The sequence below is a fragment of the Xiphophorus couchianus genome, chromosome 22 (assembly GCF_001444195.1).
Source record: "Xiphophorus couchianus chromosome 22, X_couchianus-1.0, whole genome shotgun sequence".
NCBI lineage: Eukaryota > Metazoa > Chordata > Actinopteri > Cyprinodontiformes > Poeciliidae > Xiphophorus > Xiphophorus couchianus.
Genome location: NC_040249.1, coordinates 28,932,064 through 28,951,966, shown reverse-complemented (window position 1 = coordinate 28,951,966; position 19,903 = coordinate 28,932,064). Strand labels below are relative to the sequence as shown.

General features: G+C 37.9%; 3 protein-coding genes across 8 annotated transcripts; 1 reads left to right on the top strand and 2 right to left on the bottom strand.

Moving 5' to 3' along the window:
• Positions 1-13: 13 nt before the first annotated feature.
• On the bottom strand, positions 14-5,992 carry cbr1 (carbonyl reductase 1). Its single transcript, XM_028006800.1, has 7 exons — positions 5,871-5,992; positions 5,140-5,272; positions 3,627-3,796; positions 3,289-3,396; positions 2,428-2,636; positions 748-801; positions 14-646 (listed from the first exon to the last, which is right to left on the bottom strand). Exons 2-7 carry the CDS (start codon positions 5,250-5,252, stop codon positions 473-475), a joined length of 828 nt encoding a protein of 275 aa, XP_027862601.1. The 5' UTR covers positions 5,253-5,272; positions 5,871-5,992; the 3' UTR covers positions 14-472.
• A 148-nt stretch (positions 5,993-6,140) lies between these two features.
• setd4 (SET domain containing 4) lies at positions 6,141-11,302 on the top strand. Of its 4 annotated transcripts, XM_028006793.1 has the most exons (13): positions 6,144-6,268; positions 7,101-7,188; positions 7,265-7,360; positions 7,493-7,530; positions 7,793-7,881; positions 7,959-8,195; positions 8,373-8,432; positions 8,502-8,631; positions 8,737-8,911; positions 9,336-9,414; positions 9,765-9,845; positions 10,479-10,602; positions 10,677-11,302. In XM_028006793.1, the coding sequence occupies exons 2-13, from the start codon at positions 7,113-7,115 to the stop codon at positions 10,851-10,853; spliced, it is 1,362 nt and encodes a 453-aa protein (XP_027862594.1). In that variant the 5' UTR covers positions 6,144-6,268; positions 7,101-7,112; the 3' UTR covers positions 10,854-11,302. The 4 variants fall into 4 exon arrangements, with proteins under 4 accessions (XP_027862595.1, XP_027862592.1, XP_027862594.1 ...); XM_028006794.1 differs by having other exon boundaries at positions 6,141-6,268; positions 8,373-8,631; positions 8,845-8,911; XM_028006791.1 differs by having other exon boundaries at positions 6,142-6,268; positions 8,373-8,631.
• Positions 11,303-11,350: 48 nt separating this feature from the next.
• Positions 11,351-19,516, bottom strand: cryzl1 (crystallin, zeta (quinone reductase)-like 1). 3 transcript variants are annotated; one of them, XM_028006795.1, is made up of 13 exons: positions 19,307-19,514; positions 18,448-18,525; positions 17,486-17,558; positions 17,321-17,365; positions 16,381-16,449; positions 14,272-14,405; positions 14,078-14,189; positions 13,931-13,951; positions 12,864-12,962; positions 12,662-12,777; positions 12,458-12,563; positions 11,878-11,923; positions 11,351-11,770 (listed from the first exon to the last, which is right to left on the bottom strand). In XM_028006795.1, the coding sequence occupies exons 1-13, from the start codon at positions 19,370-19,372 to the stop codon at positions 11,674-11,676; spliced, it is 1,062 nt and encodes a 353-aa protein (XP_027862596.1). In that variant the 5' UTR covers positions 19,373-19,514; the 3' UTR covers positions 11,351-11,673. The 3 variants fall into 3 exon arrangements, with proteins under 3 accessions (XP_027862596.1, XP_027862598.1, XP_027862597.1); XM_028006797.1 differs by lacking the exon at positions 18,448-18,525 and having other exon boundaries at positions 19,307-19,516; XM_028006796.1 differs by lacking the exon at positions 13,931-13,951.
• Positions 19,517-19,903: the final 387 nt, after the last annotated feature.

Here is a 19,903-nt window from a genome sequence, read left to right as displayed (position 1 = left end):
TCAGAAACCGACAGTTGTTTTGTCAGTCACTTTATTAGTATTTTTGATCAAGAGCTGTTTGAAAATCTTTAATAAATCAATGCAGTTAGGAAAAAAATATTTTATTGTAGAAAAACATTTTCACTTTTTATTTTAGAACAGGTAACTTCGTCACATTAAGGTAATTGGAAATTTTCCAATGTAGTAACAGTGAGAAATAATAAAGGCAAAAATAAACTTGGTCAGAACTTTAAACATTCAAATACTGAAGGCATTTGAAGTAACAGGCACAAAAACATCACATTGGTTTGATTATTAAAGCAATAAAGCACCTTTGAAAAATGACCTACAGAAGAGCATTATTTAATATAGAAGACATTGGTTCATTATTAGATTCCTGAATGCTAATGTTGCTAAAATATGTATATAGCAAAAGAATTTGACCTTATTAGACTAGTGTTTGTTTTTTTAAACATGAGCTGCCTGCAGGTTTTCACCACGGCTGAACTTCCTTCTCAGAGACGAACTTCCCGTGGGGTTCAGCTGCTTCTGCCGGAAGCAGAGCCAGGTACACCGGCGTGACAGCGCCCTCATCTGGAGACTTGGGGGCTTTTGGACCGGCCATGTCTGTGCGCACCCATCCAGGACAGCAGGCATTGAGCAAAATCTGAGTTACAGTAAAACACAAGATTCATGCCAGCAGTTTGACTTTCCTAAACACAGAGTGAATGGAAATGATCATAAAAAAATAAAGACAAGGTGAGATACCCCGTCATTTGGTCTCTCCTTAGACAGACGACGAGCCAGGATCATGGACAGCGTCTGAAGGCACACAGAACAGAAACGCCTCAGACAGAGAATTTAACTCTTTACTGTTTATGAACAGAACTCCAAGTCTACTAATAATCCGAAAAGTAAAGTAAGGTAATTTTATGTATGTAGCACATTTTCTGCAACAGGGCAGTTCAAAGTGCTTTACGTGAATTAGAAAGAAATACAACAAAACAACAAACCAAAGGAAAGAGCAAAAGAAGAAAAAAGTGTTCCATCACTTAAGGACTACGGAACACCAAACCTGCCATAACAACAAATAAATACAGAAATAAATAACTAGCTTAATGAATGACTTACTTCCCTAATAAAAAGTGTAACAAATAAATTAATGTATCATTAAATGCAATAAAATTTTAAAAATTTATTCCATAATAGATCAATAAATCTGAGAAATTTATATTTGTACTTTAATCCAGATATTATAATTTATCTCCACGTTCTTATTCTCCATTAACGAATATTGTTTCTTGACTTTTTAGCAAATTTGACTTTAATGATGTATTGTTTCTTTCCAGCCCCTTTATTTCCTTACAAATATATTTTTATTTTTTCTTAAACATTTTTCTGTTAAGTTCACATAGCTGCTTTTGATGCTTAATTCCAATTTTTGGCTTACATAAAATTTTTTGTGTGCGTGTGTGTAGTCGTTCGTACTACTAACTAAATGTGACCACAACCAGACTTCTTTGTGAATGTTTTTCAACCCCAAAAATCCCTGACACGCAGAAGAAGAACGTTGACGTCACGCAGCAGCACATGGATTGTGGAAGTGATAATGGATGCTGCCATCTATGGATCGATTTTAAAGTTATTGAGCAGTTGAAGTCGACAGTATTGTCACAAGATTGTAAACAGAAGAAGGAAGGAACATTGACTTTTAGAGCAGAATTATGACATCTCAACTAAATTATGTAAAAGTCGAATAAAATGTGAAGTGACTGTTTTGACTACTGAAATTTGAAAACTATCTGATATGTGTCAGATTTTAGACCACATATGGAAGTGACAAAATCACTTTTTTTTGGGCGGGTGAAAAGATTGCACTTTGGCTGTTCAGACTGCAATTTAAAGGTCGGCTTTGAATCTGATTGGCCCGTAGTGTGAATTTAGCCTAAGTTGTCTTTTCCATCGCAATGTGAAAACACAGGGAGAAGCTTTTTGGAACAGCTGGTACAAAAATCTAACTTCTCTCATGTTGTTGCTAATTAACTTTGGTGTTTTGAAGATTTGACATTTTAAGGAACCTCAATGTTAAATTAGCGTCTTTAAACATTTTTAATAATTCTTCATTTATCTGAACCCAAAGCAGCCCATAGCAGTTGATCTACATTGTGCAAATAAAAATGTAGAATTAATGATAAATAACTTTGTTCTACATAGAAATAAAAATATTCAAATAAAGTGCCATTTAATAATGCTGCAGCTACAAATTAAGTACAAAGAAATGTCAGCTCGCAGCTCTCCTTTAAGAAGCAATACTATCTTAAAACTGGTTCCATGTAACCAATCAGGTCATATTAGTTGGAAATTAAAATGTATTTCATGACCTGTAACATTTAAATCTGAAATCTGTAACAAATGATGAATATCATTTCACAGCTCTGTAAATCCTACCGTCAGTCCAGTTTTCGACACTCCGTAGGCCGTATCCGGCCAGCCATCTTGTTTGTGTTCGCCCTTTTTGGCCGCGTCAACGAATCGCTGCATCAGTACCGCCAGCTCGTCCTCTGTGATGTCGTCGCTACGGAAACGCTGCTGGAGTTCTTGACTGCAGTTGCTCAGAGTGCGGGAGCCAACAAAGCTGGAAACGTTCACAACACGACCTAAGAAACAGAGAGGACATCAAAAACTATGCACAGTATAAACATAGTGTAAGATATCTATGTTCACACCGTGAATAAATACATCATCAAAAATATCATGGCAAGGTTCTGAAAACCCCATGGTGGACAATATCAATATTATCATAACGGGCCAGGAATGGACCCTTAAGGATCCATATACTATGTTTTATTTAATTATTTTAAATGTATTGCTTCATTTATAGATATTTCATGCCTGTCCATTTTCTCTACAGTCTATTTAAAGATAAAATAATTATGACATAGGGAATCTCAGGTGAAACTAGATGACAAAAGCAGAAGAGAATATGTTTTTAGAATCTAAAAAGATATATATATATATATTTAGCTTTTTTCCCCCCTTTTATTTATTTAAATATTTTTCTTCAGTTTTAGTTATAATAATTTGTACTGATTAAAGAGTTAATTTGATTTACATCTTCAAAATGTAAATCAGCGTTACTGATGAGGATGTCCACTCCTCCGTACTTCTCCTTGAAGAAAGCAGCAGCTGTTTTAATGCTGTCCAGGTCAATGAACAGTTCCCCAAAAATATTTTGGATTTTTTTCCACCAGATTTTTGATGGGATGATCAGAAACCTGTATCAAAATGGAATGAGATTTGACTGTCTACCTCCAGCTTTGATGAGAGGCATGAAGTGAGTCAACATGTCTTTGGTGGCGAAGAAGTTGGTCTTCAAAGTGACCTCAGCCTGAGTCCCAAACGGAGCCGTGTCAGCCACTAAAGAGTCAACATGATGTTAGAGTCAGGTATGAATCAATTCAAAAAGCAAAAACACAGCATTATTATTATCCCAATTGGAAAATAAATCAATTACTTTTGTGTATTACACGGATATAAATTCATTTGTTATTTTCACCACTAACGTGATTTACCTTTGGAGTAACTACAGGTATGTTTAGATGTGAGTTTAAATCACAGACATTTGATCTGCATTGTTCCAAAGCTACCTTTGAACGCTATCCCAGCGTTATTGATGAGGATGTCCACTCCTCCGTACTTCCCCTTGAAGAAAGCAGCAGCTGTTTTAATGCTGTCCAGGTCGTTGATGTCCAGCTGGTGAAACAGAGGCTTCAGCCCCTCTGAGGCCAGAGACTCTATGGCCTCCTGACCTCGATCACTGCAAAACATTTCCATTTATTTTACGGTCAAATGTTGAAAATGTAGGTTATCTACACGTTTAGTTGTTAAACAGACTGATCTCAACTTACACCTGGTGACAAGGGTTTTACATACAAAACTTTTTAAGTAATTAATGCTAGGGGTTAGGGATGTATCGATTACAGATGTCTGACTCATCGCTGATTACCGATCTTTAAGAAACCTGACTTGCCAATTCCAAGTTTGGCCATTTGAAATTTAAATATAGCAAGAAAGTCACTGTGTTGGTTGACTATTGTTAACTGCAAATGTGCAGATATGACCTGGTGGGTCTGTCAGTCAGTCTAACCTCACAGCAGAGCAAAAAAAAAAAAGGCAGTGATTAATTTTAAGAATTTTGCAGAGGTAGATAAGATCAGTGGATAAGATGGGATTCATATGCAAGTATCGGCCAATAATCAATTTTTGGGAGATCAGCCAATATTTACATGAGGAAACTGATCTCATCTACCTCTGCAACCACTGTCCTCCAGTCTACCACTGTTAACAATAGTCACCCTACTGTCAATTTAGTGACTTTGTTGCTAAATTTAGTGACTTTTCAGACAAAAAAGGGGGGAGAAAAAGCAAGATCGGCCAAAACTGTACTTGGCGCAGCCCTAAATATCCATCCATCCATCCATCCATTTTCTGTACACCCTTGTCCCTACATTTCGGGCGAGAGGCGGGGTCACCCTGGACAGGTTGACAGTCCATCGCAGGGCGCAGCTCTAATTAACACTATGTAATTTAATTTGAAATTATTCAGTAGGAATAATGCACATTAATGCACATTTCTGTAAATGTGCCAGAATTAGACAAAAGGCTGTTTTGTCCCTGGTCAATGCTCAAATTCTTCTGCTAAAAACAAGCAAAGGTTAAACAAACAAGGTTTATATGACTTAACTACCCAAATGTTATCAATTAATACAAAAAAAATATATTAATAAACAATAAATTAAAAAAACTATGAAACTACAACCCAATTATCATAAAATGCATAAGAAGTAATCAAAACTAAATTAGTCCTTCTCTTAGATTTTTTTGTTTGTTTTTCCTCAGTGCTTACTCTTTGGTTTCACCTGGTGAAATCTGACAGGAGGACTCAACACTCGCTCAAAAATAATAACAAAAAAATAAATAAATAAAATTTCAACACTAAACCTCTAACAACATGTCAGTCTTTTACTGAAGTTCCTCACTCATTTATGATTGTGAACAATTAGGGTGGAGAAAGACACATAATTCAAAGAGGTGAAATGAAAATAAACTTTAAGAGAAACAGTTTATTCTTGTTCAGGTGTTGCCAGGTGAGCTACCTACACATCTCTGGAAGTGAGGTAAACATCCCCTTGGAACTGCTTGCAGAGCGATCTGACGATGGCAAACCCAATGCCTTTGTTACTTCCAGTGACAATGGCGACCTTGGTTGACATGACTGTGGTGGGAGAGAGACCTGAGGACAAAGTCCAACAATGAACAAGCTACACATTAACAAACACACACCTACAAATTACATTCCATCTTTCAAAAACGGCCTCCAAGAAGAAGATGCTAGGTGCAAGAAGAAGAGAAGGTGCTGACATTTGGATGAATGCAGCAAGTCTCACAATGTTCATAAGATCAAAGATTGTGAGCAGATTGTAAACAGTACAGAGCCCACTTAGGGATAAGGGTTAATAATAATAATAATAATAATAATAATAATAATAATAACTATTATTATTATTATTATTATTGTTGTGTTCCATCGCTATACATTTCCAAATACAACCTCACAGCAGATGGCGGCATTACCCCGTAAAAATAACTCAATATACCGCAAGCAGTACAAAATACGAGAATTTAAAAGAAGCTCAAATTAGGTCATACTGAGAGGGTGAGAGGGGTAAACCTGAAGATTTCGCGGCTGCTACTTGTTACATAATAATGACTTTCACTTTTTTCATGTAAGCAAAAGTGAAAGTGCTTTAGGCAACTTTACCTAAAGCAAACAATGCATAGACATAAAAAAAATTCTCAATAACGAATACAGTTTATTGAAGGCGCCTTACTTCAACTTGGAGGAGAAGCTGGAGGAGAAGCTGCACGGAGCAGTAAAAATACCAGACTGGAACGAGGAAGCGTCCAGTCAGTTGGAGCTCCACAGGAAGCGGAAGTAATAAACAGGAAATATATGATGTCTGGAACGAGGTGGTTTTAAAGTCGCAAGTCAAACACCACCTAGTTCAACCGCACATGACACACGACTTGTAAATCGTGGAGAAAATGAGAAATATTCGTTTTTGCGTTCTGTTCGGTCCGAAGCGCCTGAGCATGCGCATTTTAACCGTGTGTCGGCGCTGATGGCGGCCAGCAGTACTGCGCAGCTTTACCACGCATACCCGGAAAAATAAACATGCAAAGAACCTAGCAAAGCATGGATAGAAAGTCCAACATTGTTTCTTGACCAGTAAGTGTTTTATTAATGGAAACTCAATTAATTTAACTGCATTTATGAACAGTAGCTGTTAGTGTCCGTAGGATATGTTATAAACCAACACAAACTGAGACGGTTTTCATTTAGAAATTTGAGCTCCAATTATATGTGGTGTTGTTTTTGTGTCTCATAGCTTAACATGGACATAGCATACAACTTAATCTAGTCACATTAAATATTAGCGCAGACTAATGAAGCATACCATCCCTTTAATAGACCCAAAGGCAGAAAAAATAAATGTAATTGTTAAGAGTAATCAGAAAGTAAGTATAATCCCTGGAACATTTGAAAAGTGATAAACACATCATAATTCTCATTATTTCGTCCTAGAAAGAATGTTGCCTTTACATGAAGTGAATAAAACAACCTCGGTTTATATAATAACAGGAGATTTCTTAAATATGATGCTAATCTGAAAGAGTACATACAGTAATGGTCAAAACCAGCTCGCATTATCCTCTCTGTTCAGAGCGTGTTGGGGGGCAGCCATGTTGGATTTCTGCCAGACAAACCTTTAATGGCAGTGTTACTATATGGGTGGTTTGAGCTGGTCAGGTCTAAGTCCAGCAACGTAAATTAAGGACAGTAATATAGCCGGTAGATCTAACGAATGACAACAAATAATGTTTGGTAGCATTACATTTAGCAGGACAGTTTTGTTATTTGGTTCTGAGTCGCATTCATTCTCTGTCTGCACACATTGACCTGTCAGACGGAAAAGTGAGAGACTTTTTAACTCTTTTAAAATATGATGAACTTTAGTGTAAGTTTAAAATGTAATTATCATGCTTATTCTTCACTTGAGCTGGTGGGAGCCATGAAAGGTCGCAGTGGTAGAGCTGGAAGAACTGTGAGAAAGAGGAAACGGAAACGTGAACAATCCGTCCATTCAGGTAGGAAAAGAGTCACTGCAGTAAACTGATTCATCACAGAAACAGAAACACTCTTCATTTCCCTCTGATGTTCCAGTCTCTCTAAGTCATCAGCCGCAGTACATCAGCCTGATGAGGTTTCTCCACCGGAGAGGATTCAGCTCAACGCTGCTGCAGCCTGCTCTGTTCTCTGGTACTCCTGGCTGTTGGATGAAGTTTTATTTTATTTTACATATTTAAAGGAGAGCTTCAGACTCCTTGTAAACCTGTTGTTTACAATGATGCAACCTGACAGTGTGTGTTTGTTTTCATTGTTTTCATTCAGACACAGGCAGAGGACTGCAGACTCTCCAAACTATAATGGTACTATTTTAATATGTTTGTAATACTATAATTTCCTTCCTATTTAAATAGTCTAGAACAATTTCACATGTTTTCATGGTACGACCTTAAGATGGGGTGTTTTTGAAGATAGACTGAGACGAAATATGTTCTAATTGTCAAGTAGAAGAAAAACGATACATGGCTTCTTTTTCTTTAGCCTCCTAAACAAACAGTTGCCTTCAAAAATCAGCTGATTAGTGTGGAGGACCAAAACTGACACAATTAAAATTTTGCTCATCAGCCAGGGGAGCTGGTTGTTTCTCTGCCGGAATCCTGTCTACTCACAACTTCCACCGTTCTCAGTAGCTACCTGGGAGAGTACATCAAGAGGTAAAGATGCAATATTGCTAACTTTGTCATAAATGGGGGGATTTTATTTGCAGTTTGAATCTTTATCTTGTCTGTAGTTGGAAACCCCGCCTTTCTCCTCTCTCGGCGCTTTGTGTTTTCCTGGTGTGTGAGCGCCAGCGTGGGGAGGCCTCTGATTGGTTCCCGTACATCAACATGCTGCCCAGCTCTTATGCCTGCCCCGCGTGTTTCTCAGACGAGGTGATAGACGTCCTGCCGGCCGGCGTGAGGAGGCGGGGCTTAGAGCAGAGGGGGGCGGTGCGTGAGATGCACTCCTCCAATCAGGAGTTTTTCAGGTGAGTTGAGCTTCGTTTTCTGTTCAACTTTGGGATGCTTGATTTCGCAGTGTGTGTTGGTCTATACATGACATCCCAGTAAAATACATTGGTGTCTGTAGTTGTAGCGTGTTAAAATGTGACAGTTAAAGGAGTATCAGTGGTTTTGCAAACATCTGTGTTTGTTGATCTGTACAGGACTCTGCAGCCAGTTCTGAGCCGACCCACAGAAGATGTGCTGACATATGAAGCTCTGAGGTACACAAACACACTGATGATCACCAAACCTTGTTCAGTCTGCTATTTCAGCTGTTGTGACTCCTTCAGATGGGCGTGGTGCAGCGTAAACACGCGCTCTGTCTTCATGTCCCGGCCATCCAGCTGCTTCCTATCTGGACCTGATACTTACGCTTTAGCTCCCTTCCTGGACCTCCTCAACCACTGCCCTAATGTCCAGGTAACGCGGACATTTTCAACATGAATCACTTTTGATTTCGTGTCGATACTCGTTTTCCATCTGAACCATATTCATTGTTGGGTTTATATCATCTTTTCTCACCAGGTAAAAGCGGGTTTTAATGAACAGACAAAATGCTATGAAATCAGTAGTGTCTGTGATACACCACGCTATGAGCAGGTATTCATTAACTATGGTTCCCATGACAACCAGCGCCTGCTTTTGGAGTACGGATTCGTTGCCATGAATAATCCACATAGCGTCGTGTATGTGGAACCAGGTAAGTCGTAAACATCAGTAGAAGGTCTGGGTCTAGTCAAAGGCAGTATCATAATAAATAATATGTTTTATATCAGGATGCACCAATAAATCAACCTCGATTTCTTAAATTTTGGGTGATCAGCTAATACTTGCCAATCAAACCCATCACAACCACTGATCTTATCAACCTCTGCAAGTATCTGAAGATCAACTACTGAGGGATTTTTTTGCTATATTTAGTGACTTTGTAGACAAAAACATCAGTATTGGCCAAAAGGTAAGTGATCAGTTGGAAAAGTACAATCGGTGCACCTCTACTAGTTTTGTAGTCTGCTAAGACAATGTTATAATATCTTAATACTTATAATTAAAGTAAAAGTTCTTAATGGAATAAATTTTACGCAACATCCTAAAAATGCTAATCTTTTACTGTGGTTCCTCAGACTTACTGTGTGACATTTTAAGAGGTGAGAAGAGTTTGGATCAGAAGATGAAGTTCCTCAGAGAGAATCATTTCCTTGAGTAAGTCTGTGCCATAAATGTTTCCATGTTTCATTGCTACATTGACTTGTTTAACTGGTTTACATTGTTCCATGAAAAAACTGTAACTCACCCTCCTATGAAAGCAAAACACCGACTCTGACAATGTTTTTAAAGAATTCCACCAAAGTGGGTGGAACAGCACTGTTACGGTTTTAGATTAAATATTGCCAAACTAAACAAATGTACACAAAAATATTATATTTTGCACAGAAACAATAAAACTGAACCCTAAATAAACTATTTAGACAGTAAACTTTGAAGAAGCAGATATTAAAAGATTTTTTTATTTATTTAACAAACTTTCATTTATTTCTTGTCCTTCCTGACAGGAATCTCACCGTGTCCAGTGAAGGTCCCAGTTGGAGGCTGATGGTGGCTCTCAGACTGCTGTCTCTGCCACAAACACTGTAGTATGATGACCTTCTCATCTGCCAAACAAACTTCATCCCACAGGGTGTTGGTGCATTAAATTTATGCATCTAAAATTAATGCCTTGAAATGTCATAAGCTAATTTTAAGAAATGAATTTGGCCTTAAATATTCTAACAAAATGTAAGACTTCAGATTATGGCGTAGTCTTACATATACTATGTAGATGTTTTTTTCCTTGGGACTTTTCTGTTGAACGTTTGAGTCGCTCACAGACATCTCCATTGCTTTCTGTGACTCAAAGTGGTTGCAGCTACTGGTAACTAGCTGCTAATATACCTTTGCTATATATTTATAGTTAGCAAAGGTAAGTGATAGCTAGGTTTCACTTGCCAGTGATAGAAGCAAGACGCTATCTGGCTTTCCTGCATAGGTCATGGGTAAAAAAGCTACCTAGATGTTTTGCCTCTACCATGGATAAGTGATAGCTAGCTAGCTTTTTTGCGACATAAGTCTTAATTTTCATTCATAACAGTCTTAAACAATCTTAAATTTGAGTTCATGGAACCTACAGAAAATCTGTCAAAACAAATGTGGTCTTTCAATCACAGTTGATCAGCTTTCTTCTTGACCCAGCTTGTGTGATAAGTTTTGGTTATATTTGTGTTTTTCAGCCACCTATGGAGGTCAGCGCTGCTCGGTCAGGTTGTTGATGAAAAGACAGAAGTGAGAAGCAGCCAGACAGCCAGGACTTTATGTCAACAGCTGCTGAAAGATACACACATAGCTCTGGATAAGGTGCACATAAACACAGATCAAAGTATTTCCTGGAATAAAAATGGGACTGAAATGTTTCATCTTTCTGTGTTTAGATCTCCCAGCTTCTGGGTCAGTGTGGGGGGCCAGTCAGGGAGCAGCTGGAGGTGGTGAGGGAATTGCGCCAGGAGGAGAGGAGGATCTTGGAGAGCTGTGTTACAGCTCTGAAAGACTCTGTAACTCTAGAAAAAGAGACGTCCTCATGCAAAGCAAACGTTGGAGCGATGAGCTGACACCTTACCGGTCTTCTGTTCACACAGCTGCTGTATCATACTTCTTCCTGCCCATAAAGCTGCTAAAAAGACATTAAAAGTGCCGGTTTGATCCAAAGATTATAAGAAATAGTGGTGCACCAATTGCAGTTTTCTGGACGATCACCAATCTTTACAAAATCCTGACCTGCCAATTCTGATTTGGCTGAAAAGTTGCTAAAAGTCTGAAAATCAGCCACAAAGTGTTTGGTTTTGTGGATACGATCAGTTTCTCATGTAGAAATCAGCCGATCGCCAATCTCCCAAAATGAATGATATATGGGCCAATTTAACGGTGCATCCTGAAGAAGAAACATCAGCCTCCATCTGTGGACCTCCATCACAAGACATCAGAAATTCTTCGAAAGTGCCTTTCAAAAGTATTCATATGCCTCAAACATTTTTTAAATAAAATTTTTAAAGAATGTAAACAAAAATGTTTGTTTACGTTCAGCAGTTCTACAGCAGACACTACTGCCTTTAATTTTTCACATTCAATTTTATTATGTTACCAACATAGTTTAAACAAATATCCAGAACAAAAGATGCATTTCTTTCTTGGAATCTGTTAAAAAGAACATTGATTTAATATTATTTCTTATTAATTTCCATATGGAGAAATGCTGAAATACTGCTGTCTTAATGGGTTCCAACATTGTGCAGTTCACTGAAGTGTCGGCTCTGGAAAAAAGAGCTTTTAGACGTCAGTGTAATTTTTAAACTGTTTTTGAACGACTTCATTCCCACTGTGAAGTAGGTAAAAAATTTGGACCCAGAACTGAATGAGGGTTTTTTTTCTCGCCTAGAGCTGAACGACGGCCTTTTTCTTGGGATGACGCTGGACAGTCTCCATGGCAACTGTGGCTTCATATAGAGGAACAGCTTCCTCCATCTGAGGTCTGCAGGGTAGAGAAGCCAGATGTGATTATGTTGAACATCAGTCAATGTTTTCTGATATTTTATATATCGGGATAAAACACACAAATGGCATGTTTTTCAAAGTTACCTGAGAACTCCAGCTGACATCTTCTCCACAATGTCTTTTAGAATATCTAAGAACAGCTGTTAAAGACTTTATGTACAGCCCAGGTCAGAAGTTTACATATGCTAATTATTAATTTTTGGCCTTTAAGAATTCAGTTGAACAGCTTTCTGAGGGTGGAAAGCTTTCACGAGAAACAGGTCTCAAACAGGACCTAGCTTTTTAGATAAAATCCACAATAAAATCAAACTTGTGAAGCCAATTATTGTTTTTAACTTTAACGGGTTAAACTATCTATAATACCCCCTGCAAAGGTATGAAAGCGTACATACTAGCATGCAAGCATGAGCAGATAAAAAGAAAAAACATTGGCGAAAAGCGTTACGTTATTTAATCCTGTTCTTTACGTACCTTCAAATCATTACTCAAAGCTGGCCTATCCATCATAATCCACTTAAGTTTCAACTACTATTCCTTGTAAATTTCTATATAATTTTGATGTACTATTATAAGAGAATGGTTCAAATGAATCATTAAAAGCCCTAAATAGTTATGAGATGAATGCAGGTGATGAGTAGAGGCTGTAGATATGAGGACAGGATACGGAGGTACCGTCCTTGCTGAGCTGATGAGGTCGTCCAGACCTCAGGGTTGAGGAAAGACACGGAGGCAGATTTTAAATGCAGTAACCTGCAGTCTGGAGGATCCAACTGCAGACAGAACAAACATTTCATAACTAACATGTTTATGTAGAACTTTAAAGCCTAAACTAACAAGAGCTGCCTGGATTTGACTGGAAGCCTGTTACCTGCAGGTTTTTGTGGGAGGTGACCCAATGCCCTCCCACTCCGAGCACACTGATGATGTCATGCTTATGGGGGAGTAATTTCTTATCCTCCTCCTCTTCGTCTCCGTGGAGACAAACTTTAAAGAAAAAAGGCCTATGTGTCATTATTAAAATCATATTTTAAACAAAGACATGGTCATCCTGAAGAGAATTTTCAGTTCACCTCCAGAATCCACAACTATATCCACTCCCAGTCCTCCCGTCTCCTCCAGAACCACCGACAGCAGGTCCGATGATCCGTTATGCACCGGAATGACTCTGGCTGTATGAACAAAAACAGAACCGCATAAAACACCGAACCACTCTGGCTGATTCTACAGTTCAGCATTCTCTATACCCAAACATTTTGACACCAATGTTTTGATAACGTTTGCATCCATTTTCCTGCATTATCGTTAGATTATAGTTAATTTAAGTATGAAAAAAAAGCAAAAACAGGCAATAAAAAAAGAATAAGAAACTTTAGGCTATAAAAGTTTACCTGCATACAGTATATGATTCTCTCCACGTGGTGGCAGTAAAATTTACATTTAGCACATTTTCATCTCTTGGCTTCATACATAAAATAAATATTAGGCATTTTCAACAACTATGTTGTTGAAAATAAAACAAGTTAATGTGTCAGAAGACATGAACAAAAGGCACACCATTAGTTTTGTCAGACATGAGCAATCCTGTAGAGAAGCAGCCATACAGGTACATCTGAGAAGCATTTGGATATTCTGAAAACCGGCAATATTTTTGTTCCTTATTTCAGAAAATGAAACACAAATTTGATATAAAGTAAAACATTTCAAGCCTTTACTTGACATAATTTTGATGACTTAGAAAAAAAACAACTCCAAATTCATTGTTTTGTAAAATTGTAATGTTACATAATGATAATTTACAAAAGCTTTTTAGATGGTGAAGATTGTTGGCTTGATCAATGTCAATGCCAAAGAAGCTGGATAGTCACACAGTTCTGCAACTAAGCATATTCGTGGAAAGTTAAGTGGAAGGAAAAAGTTTGATAGGAAAAGAAGCATCAGCAGCAGGGACAACAGCAGCAAACATCAAAATTACATTAAATAACAGACTGAAACATTTCACTCAGTGTGTAATAAGTCTGTTAACATAAAAGTTTAACTTTCTAAAAATAAAGAAAAACTATTGAACTATTTTACAAAATTCTAATGCTTTGAGTTGTACTTGTAGGATTTTAAAGCAAAAGACAGAAAAATATCTCACCTACTAAAGGATCTTGAACGCCTAAGGAAAATATGAAGGAGAGAAAAGAAGTGAAGGAAACAAATACACAGCTTGGAAGTGAAGGAGGAAAATCAGCAGTTGACAGCGACAGGAGGTGCGGTTGTCAACGCGGTGGGGGATACAAACCTACGCTGGGCCGAAGCTGCTCCAGGAAGGCCTGTTTCTGCGGCGAGTGTGACGTGGTGAGAACCTTGACTCCGTGGTAACAGGCCAGCTGGACGCACATGAGGCCGAAAGGCTTGACAATTACAGGAGATGAGACTGTTACTAAACCACACCCCCCCGACAACGCAGTTCATCCTCAGACTGACTATACGTACACTGGACCCGTCCATCACCAGGAGTGTGTGTCCAGCTGCCATGCGGGCGTGTGTGTGTAGGGCAGTGTAGGCACAGACGCCGTCACGCAGAGCTCCCGCCGCACACAAAGAGCTGAGCTTCTCTGGCTTTTGAACTGCAGAGAACAAACAAAAATATGCAGTTTTTACCATGCTTTGCTAAGGTACTCACATCCCTTAAACTTCTTTTTTTTTAACATACTCAATCATATTAGGAATTTTTGTGGCTGAACACGAGAAAGCAGATCATTTTAAAGTGGAAGGAAAATAATGCATGGTTACATCATGTTAACACCAGATGCTTCATCAGTCCTGAGCTACTCTATGTGTGTAACATACCAGCTATCATTAGCATTTGTAATTAGTTTACATCATATTGGTGCTATTTTGGTTATTGATTTTACCTTGCAGGAGTACCAAACTGAAAAAAATAAATGTGGATTTTGAAATGCAGAGTGGTATTTAACTGTGTCATAAAGTTTTAACTATGTGAAAGTAATATCAGCTGATTGCCCTGTGTCATATCATTTAGTTTGTATTATAAATGTTATTTTAAACATATACATACATTTTATCATGTTAGTTTGGTGCTTTTGGGGCCCTCTGGTGGGCCTTGGACTGGCACTGCATGGTGACATACACACATACTCTTTCCAGTTTTGAATATTGGATTGAGATTTGTTCCTTGGTCTTCATAATGCTGTTCTCTAACAAACTTTTCAGGTTTTCACAGAATAGCTGGATTTATACAAAGATTAAATTGGACTCTATTTACCACTTTGGTGGCTTCTGAAAGCAACAATTTTTAATTAGGGCAGTAGTGATCACTGCTAACTAAAGAGTTAAGTTCGGCTAACCATAAACTATTAACCATAAAAATTAGTTGTACTAACCCTAAAACTCTATGCCAACAAACAGAAGCTAGTGCAACAGTGCTAAACAAACATGGTATTCAGTGAAAGCTGGGTTAAAACTATACCAGTGCAGTAATTAGCAGAAGCTAATGTTAAAGCGCTATACCAACACAGTATTTAGCGGACACCAACGCTAAAGTGCTTCAAAGTATGAGAATGAATATAAATGACTACTTGAAAAATTCTTAACAGACGATATCCAAAACGTAAACACTGATGTCCAGTTTATCTCAACTGAAAGTTTGTAAAACAACCAAGCACTTTAGAATTTATTCAGAAAAAAATATTTAGGGGACGTTTAGTGTGCTAAACATTTTCAAAATTAGCAAAAGCGCTAAACAAATAAATTAGCTTCACCTACACTGCTCATTAGCAGAAGTGTGCCCACCACTGATTCAGAAGTGTCTGAGTGTCCTTATCCATATGCATTTGATAGTAATGCAGTAATTTATGTTGGTCTATCACATAAAATCCAAATAAAAAAAGCACTGAAGGTTTTAGTTGTAATGTGACACAATGTGAAAAAGTTCAAAGAATGCTAATACCTTGCAAGGTACTGTTTTATGACAAGCAGGATTTCTGGATGTCAATAACAGGTAGAATTTCCTTAATAATAAATGTTCCATTTACAGACACCCTTTCTCAGGTACTCTATCTGGAAGTGCTTGGGTTATAATATCTGATGTCTCAGACCGGATGGAGTCTTTGGACTCGAGGTGCTTTCAGTTTTCTGTCAAACTGCCAGCTGAGGGGTGCTGTGGTGGCGCAGGGGCAAAGCATGACCCACGTTGAGGTCTTAGTCCTTGTAGCGGTTTTCGTGGGTTCGATTCCCGGCCTGGCGACATTTGCCGCATGTCTTCCCCCTCTCTGATTACCCTGTTTCCTGTCAGACTACTTTCGGGTAAAGGCCACTAGAGCCAACAAAACCTTAAAAAGAAAAAAAAAAAAAAAAAAAAACTGCCAGCTGAGCTTCACTTTAGATTTTAAAGCACCAAGAGTGCCAATAAAAGACGGACGAGGAACCGTTTCATAACATCCATTTATCCCACCGCCTTTGAACGCAGCCAAGAGGACAATTTCGCAATTCATCTATAAGCTGACCTCCTCTCAGCTTGTGTTCTTCTGACTGCTTAAAGCAGATTTAAAGTTAAAAAAAAAAGTTCATCAGTGCATTTACCTATATAGTACTCATCTATGTCAATGACTTCACAGAGTCCAGAACAAGGTGAGTCCAGAGGAAGAACTCCTGGAAAATGAAAGGAGGAAAGATTATGACTAAAAAGTAAACTCAAAAAACAAAAACCACAACACTACACAGGAAACTAAAACCAAAATGTAAAATGGCCTATTTTGTTTTTAGAATAGAATATGCTTTATTGATCCCCATGGGAAAATTGCTTATTAGTTGACAGGCTACTCCATCCAAGGTGTTAAGTATTAATAATAAAAATATAACCATAAGCGATAAAAATGTATAAAAACTAAAGTATATAAGCTGAACATTAAAAAGACTTGTGGAAAACTGAATCCTCAACAAGAACTGGAGCCGCAGCAATCTTCTACAAAGGCATCACAAATATTCAGATGACACAGAATCATTATGAATTAAAGTATTTAATTTCTTCAATTATCTATTTAAATGTTTACATAAATAAATGTTATTTTTATAGGTTTATTGAGAATAAAACAGCAGGTTTAGCTAAACCAGCTGCAGTGCAGACTTTGGGTAGGAGCTAAATGTGGGAGGAGTTAAATACTTGAATTTCCATATAATCTGCTTTTGATTCCCTTTTAACGCAGTTAACCCCTCATTACTTTGAAATCAAATCCGTAGTGATGTACAATACTGCACATTTTAGATCCGATTCGATATGAAGTGAATACAGGGCCAGTATCACCGATCCGCTAACATGGTTTTACTCCCATTTAATTATTTTTGTTAAAACCTTGGACAGATGATGGACAAATAACATAGTAACATTATAAACAAACAATAGAAAAACAAAAGTGTGCATTTTGTCCTAAATAAAGTACAAAAAAAATCATATGCTATCATTTTCCCTTTTATTCCTCACCCAACTTTAACAGGCCAAGTTTAATTTAAAAGCATTTCTCACCTACAACCTCGTCCTCTGGTTGAAAGAAGGTCACTTTGGGTCCAACTATGGGGGAAAAAAAACACAGACTGAGCAGTTCAATTCGTGGACAGAAAGCTCCCTCAGACCACACATGTGTGTGTTTGTGTATAATGTAAGATTTGCTCAGTGAACACAGTTTGATACCTTGAAGGACGACGCCTGCCACCTCTCTGCCAACAGGAACGAAATCCCTCTGGATCCCCACTTCCTGAATCAACTTGAGGAAGACAGATAAGTTACTTTACTGCTGATTAATTCAGTCATTAATGGGCAAAGAGTAATAACAAAAAAATGTAGAAAAACAAAAGTAATTGACATCTATTAGGCACCAAAGGAATACCAAGCAGTGTCACTTATTTTTTCATCTTTCTCCTAATTGATGAATGAAATCATTTCAAAATTGTTTTTTGTATTTGTTCGGCTAATCTTTACTCAATATTAACATTTGTTTTATGATTAGAAACATTTAAGTATGACAGAAAATAGTAAAAACAGAAATCTTTATGGGATCAACCACATTTCACTGTATTTCAGTGAATGAAGTCGGAATGGATCTGTGAGGATTTGGATTTTGTGTTTTTCTCAGTTTATTGAGTCTGTGTTGCCACGGCCACCCCTTGATTGTTCCCAGTTGTCCCTCATTACGCTGATAACTCCTTGCGTATTTAACCCCACCTGTGTCACCTGCTCCCTGCCAGATCCTTGTCATATGTTGTGAGTCTCTAGTTGTGTCCTGTTCCAGTGTCTGAGTTTCCTTGCCTCATTGCTCACTTGTGCTGGCTGGACCTCTGTTCAACATGATCACCATTAAAACCATCAATTACTCTACAATCTGGGTCCACTGCATCTATCCTCCACCACTGATACAGCAAATCACGACAGAATCATTCTTATGTTTTGTTCCCCCTATTTTTCTTCGGCAAACTATGATCCCAAAACACAATAACATTTAAAATGCATTCCTTGCTCTCAGCAAGGGGTGCAGTCTGGTTTGGAGGTGTGTGCACTTGGAAAGAACAAACATTTATGAACAAGCAAGTTTCCACAAAACGTTTTTAAAAAAGTAGCTTCTCATCCAATACTTTACAATTAGATTTTTTTTTTACCTTGAAGTCTAGAGGGCTGAGTCCACATGCTTTGACCTTCATTCTGACCTGATGGCTGCCTAAAACATCTGGGAGAGTCTGGAGAAAAACAGAAACATCCCAGTTAAAGATGCTTGTTGTGATCAGACAATAATAAGATACCTGTTTATCCTACAGTGACAGTGTGAAGTCTACATACACTCACCAGGGCTGTAAAACTTAATTTGGGGATATCAACCTTTTTCTTTCTTTTTACAGATTAAATTATGTAAAAATAATACTGCCGCAAGCAGAATTGTACTAAAATTAAAAATAAATTAGGAGCCATAACTTCAATTTATAGTGACTTTATACAGTGAAAAATATACATACACCCCACAGTAATATTTGGTTTAATTTTCCTCATCAAGTTGCAATAGCCATCGACAAGCTTCTAGTATCAATCAGCTAATGAATTTAAATATTGGTAAAATAGCAAATGCTAGTTTTAGAAATGTTACCGCCTTAATTGAATAATTTGCATTTAACTTTCTCAGCAAATGTGCCAGTAATATTTGTTTTGATTATTTAGCTCTTTCGTTTAATATGATTTTTCACCCAAATGCAAAACAACCCCACACCATGACGCTCCCACCACCAGGAACATTGGTCAGAACAGGGGCGCCCAAAGTCGGTCCTCGAGGGCCGGAATCCTGCACGGTTTAGTTCTCTCCCTTCTGGTACCAACAACCTTTTCAGCTTGTCAAAGTTCTTAGGCCTTCTAACGAGCCATCATTGGATCCAGATGTATTAAACCAGGAAAGGAACAAGAACAACCAGAGCTTTTTAGTGCGCTGAGGTCTGGATTATTAATAATGTATGAATTTAAAGCCCAACTCACCGTTTCCTGAATTACAAACTTGGGCTCAGCGTCGCCCTCTGCAGCTCGGCCGTATAAACCTTTCATGTCGCCCCGAATTTAATTCATGAACAGAAACGTCGACCAAAATCCTCCAGCTTTATCAACATCAGAAGCAGAAAACACAGATGCTGTTTATCAGGTCCTGTTTGTTTTGATCAGCTGATCTCTTCTTCTATTGCGGTGGCAAACTAAAGCAATGACAACACCGCCCTCTACAGGAGAACGCCACAAGTACAATTTATAGATGCATTTTAAACTTCCAGGAACCTTTAATAAGCTATTAACAAACCTCAAAAATATTTCCCACAGTTTTGAAACCGTAGAACTATTTATTTTTATACATTTCGAGCCTTTCCATAATGTGCATAGTAAAGACAGACAATTTCCACCCCAGCTTAATAAATACAAGTGACATTTGGCTGCAGATCATCATATGTGTGAATCAGAAGATGGACTAACTTCAACCACACTACCTCAACATTAATAATAAATTTGCGAATTTACACAGAATAATCCAATTCGGCGTTTTCTGTATTACACGGTACGTCATATGTACTACTACATACATAAAAATTC

What these genes read in the sequence shown, in the direction of transcription:
- cbr1 (XM_028006800.1), bottom strand. Translation starts at nt 5,252, where the DNA reads ATGTCAACCAAGGTCGCCATTGTCACTGGAAGTAACAAAGGCATTGGG. An exon ending in TACCTCACTTCCAGAGATGT is followed by an intron (nt 3,797 to 5,139) that starts GTAGGTAGCTCA and finishes AATGTTTTGCAG; the next exon opens with TGATCGAGGTCAGGAGGCCA. An exon ending in GCCTCTCATCAAAGCTGGAG is followed by an intron (nt 2,637 to 3,288) that starts GTAGACAGTCAA and finishes TCTGTTTCTTAG; the next exon opens with GTCGTGTTGTGAACGTTTCC.
- setd4 (XM_028006791.1), top strand. Translation starts at nt 7,113, where the DNA reads ATGAAAGGTCGCAGTGGTAGAGCTGGAAGAACTGTGAGAAAGAGGAAA. An exon ending in CTGGGAGAGTACATCAAGAG is followed by an intron (nt 7,882 to 7,958) that starts GTAAAGATGCAA and finishes TCTTGTCTGTAG; the next exon opens with TTGGAAACCCCGCCTTTCTC. An exon ending in AGAGAGAATCATTTCCTTGA is followed by an intron (nt 9,415 to 9,764) that starts GTAAGTCTGTGC and finishes CCTTCCTGACAG; the next exon opens with GAATCTCACCGTGTCCAGTG.
- cryzl1 (XM_028006795.1), bottom strand. Translation starts at nt 19,372, where the DNA reads ATGAAAGGTTTATACGGCCGAGCTGCAGAGGGCGACGCTGAGCCCAAG. An exon ending in GGCAGGCGTCGTCCTTCAAG is followed by an intron (nt 17,366 to 17,485) that starts GTATCAAACTGT and finishes TTTCCCCCATAG; the next exon opens with TTGGACCCAAAGTGACCTTC. An exon ending in CCTCCCACAAAAACCTGCAG is followed by an intron (nt 12,564 to 12,661) that starts GTAACAGGCTTC and finishes TTCTGTCTGCAG; the next exon opens with TTGGATCCTCCAGACTGCAG.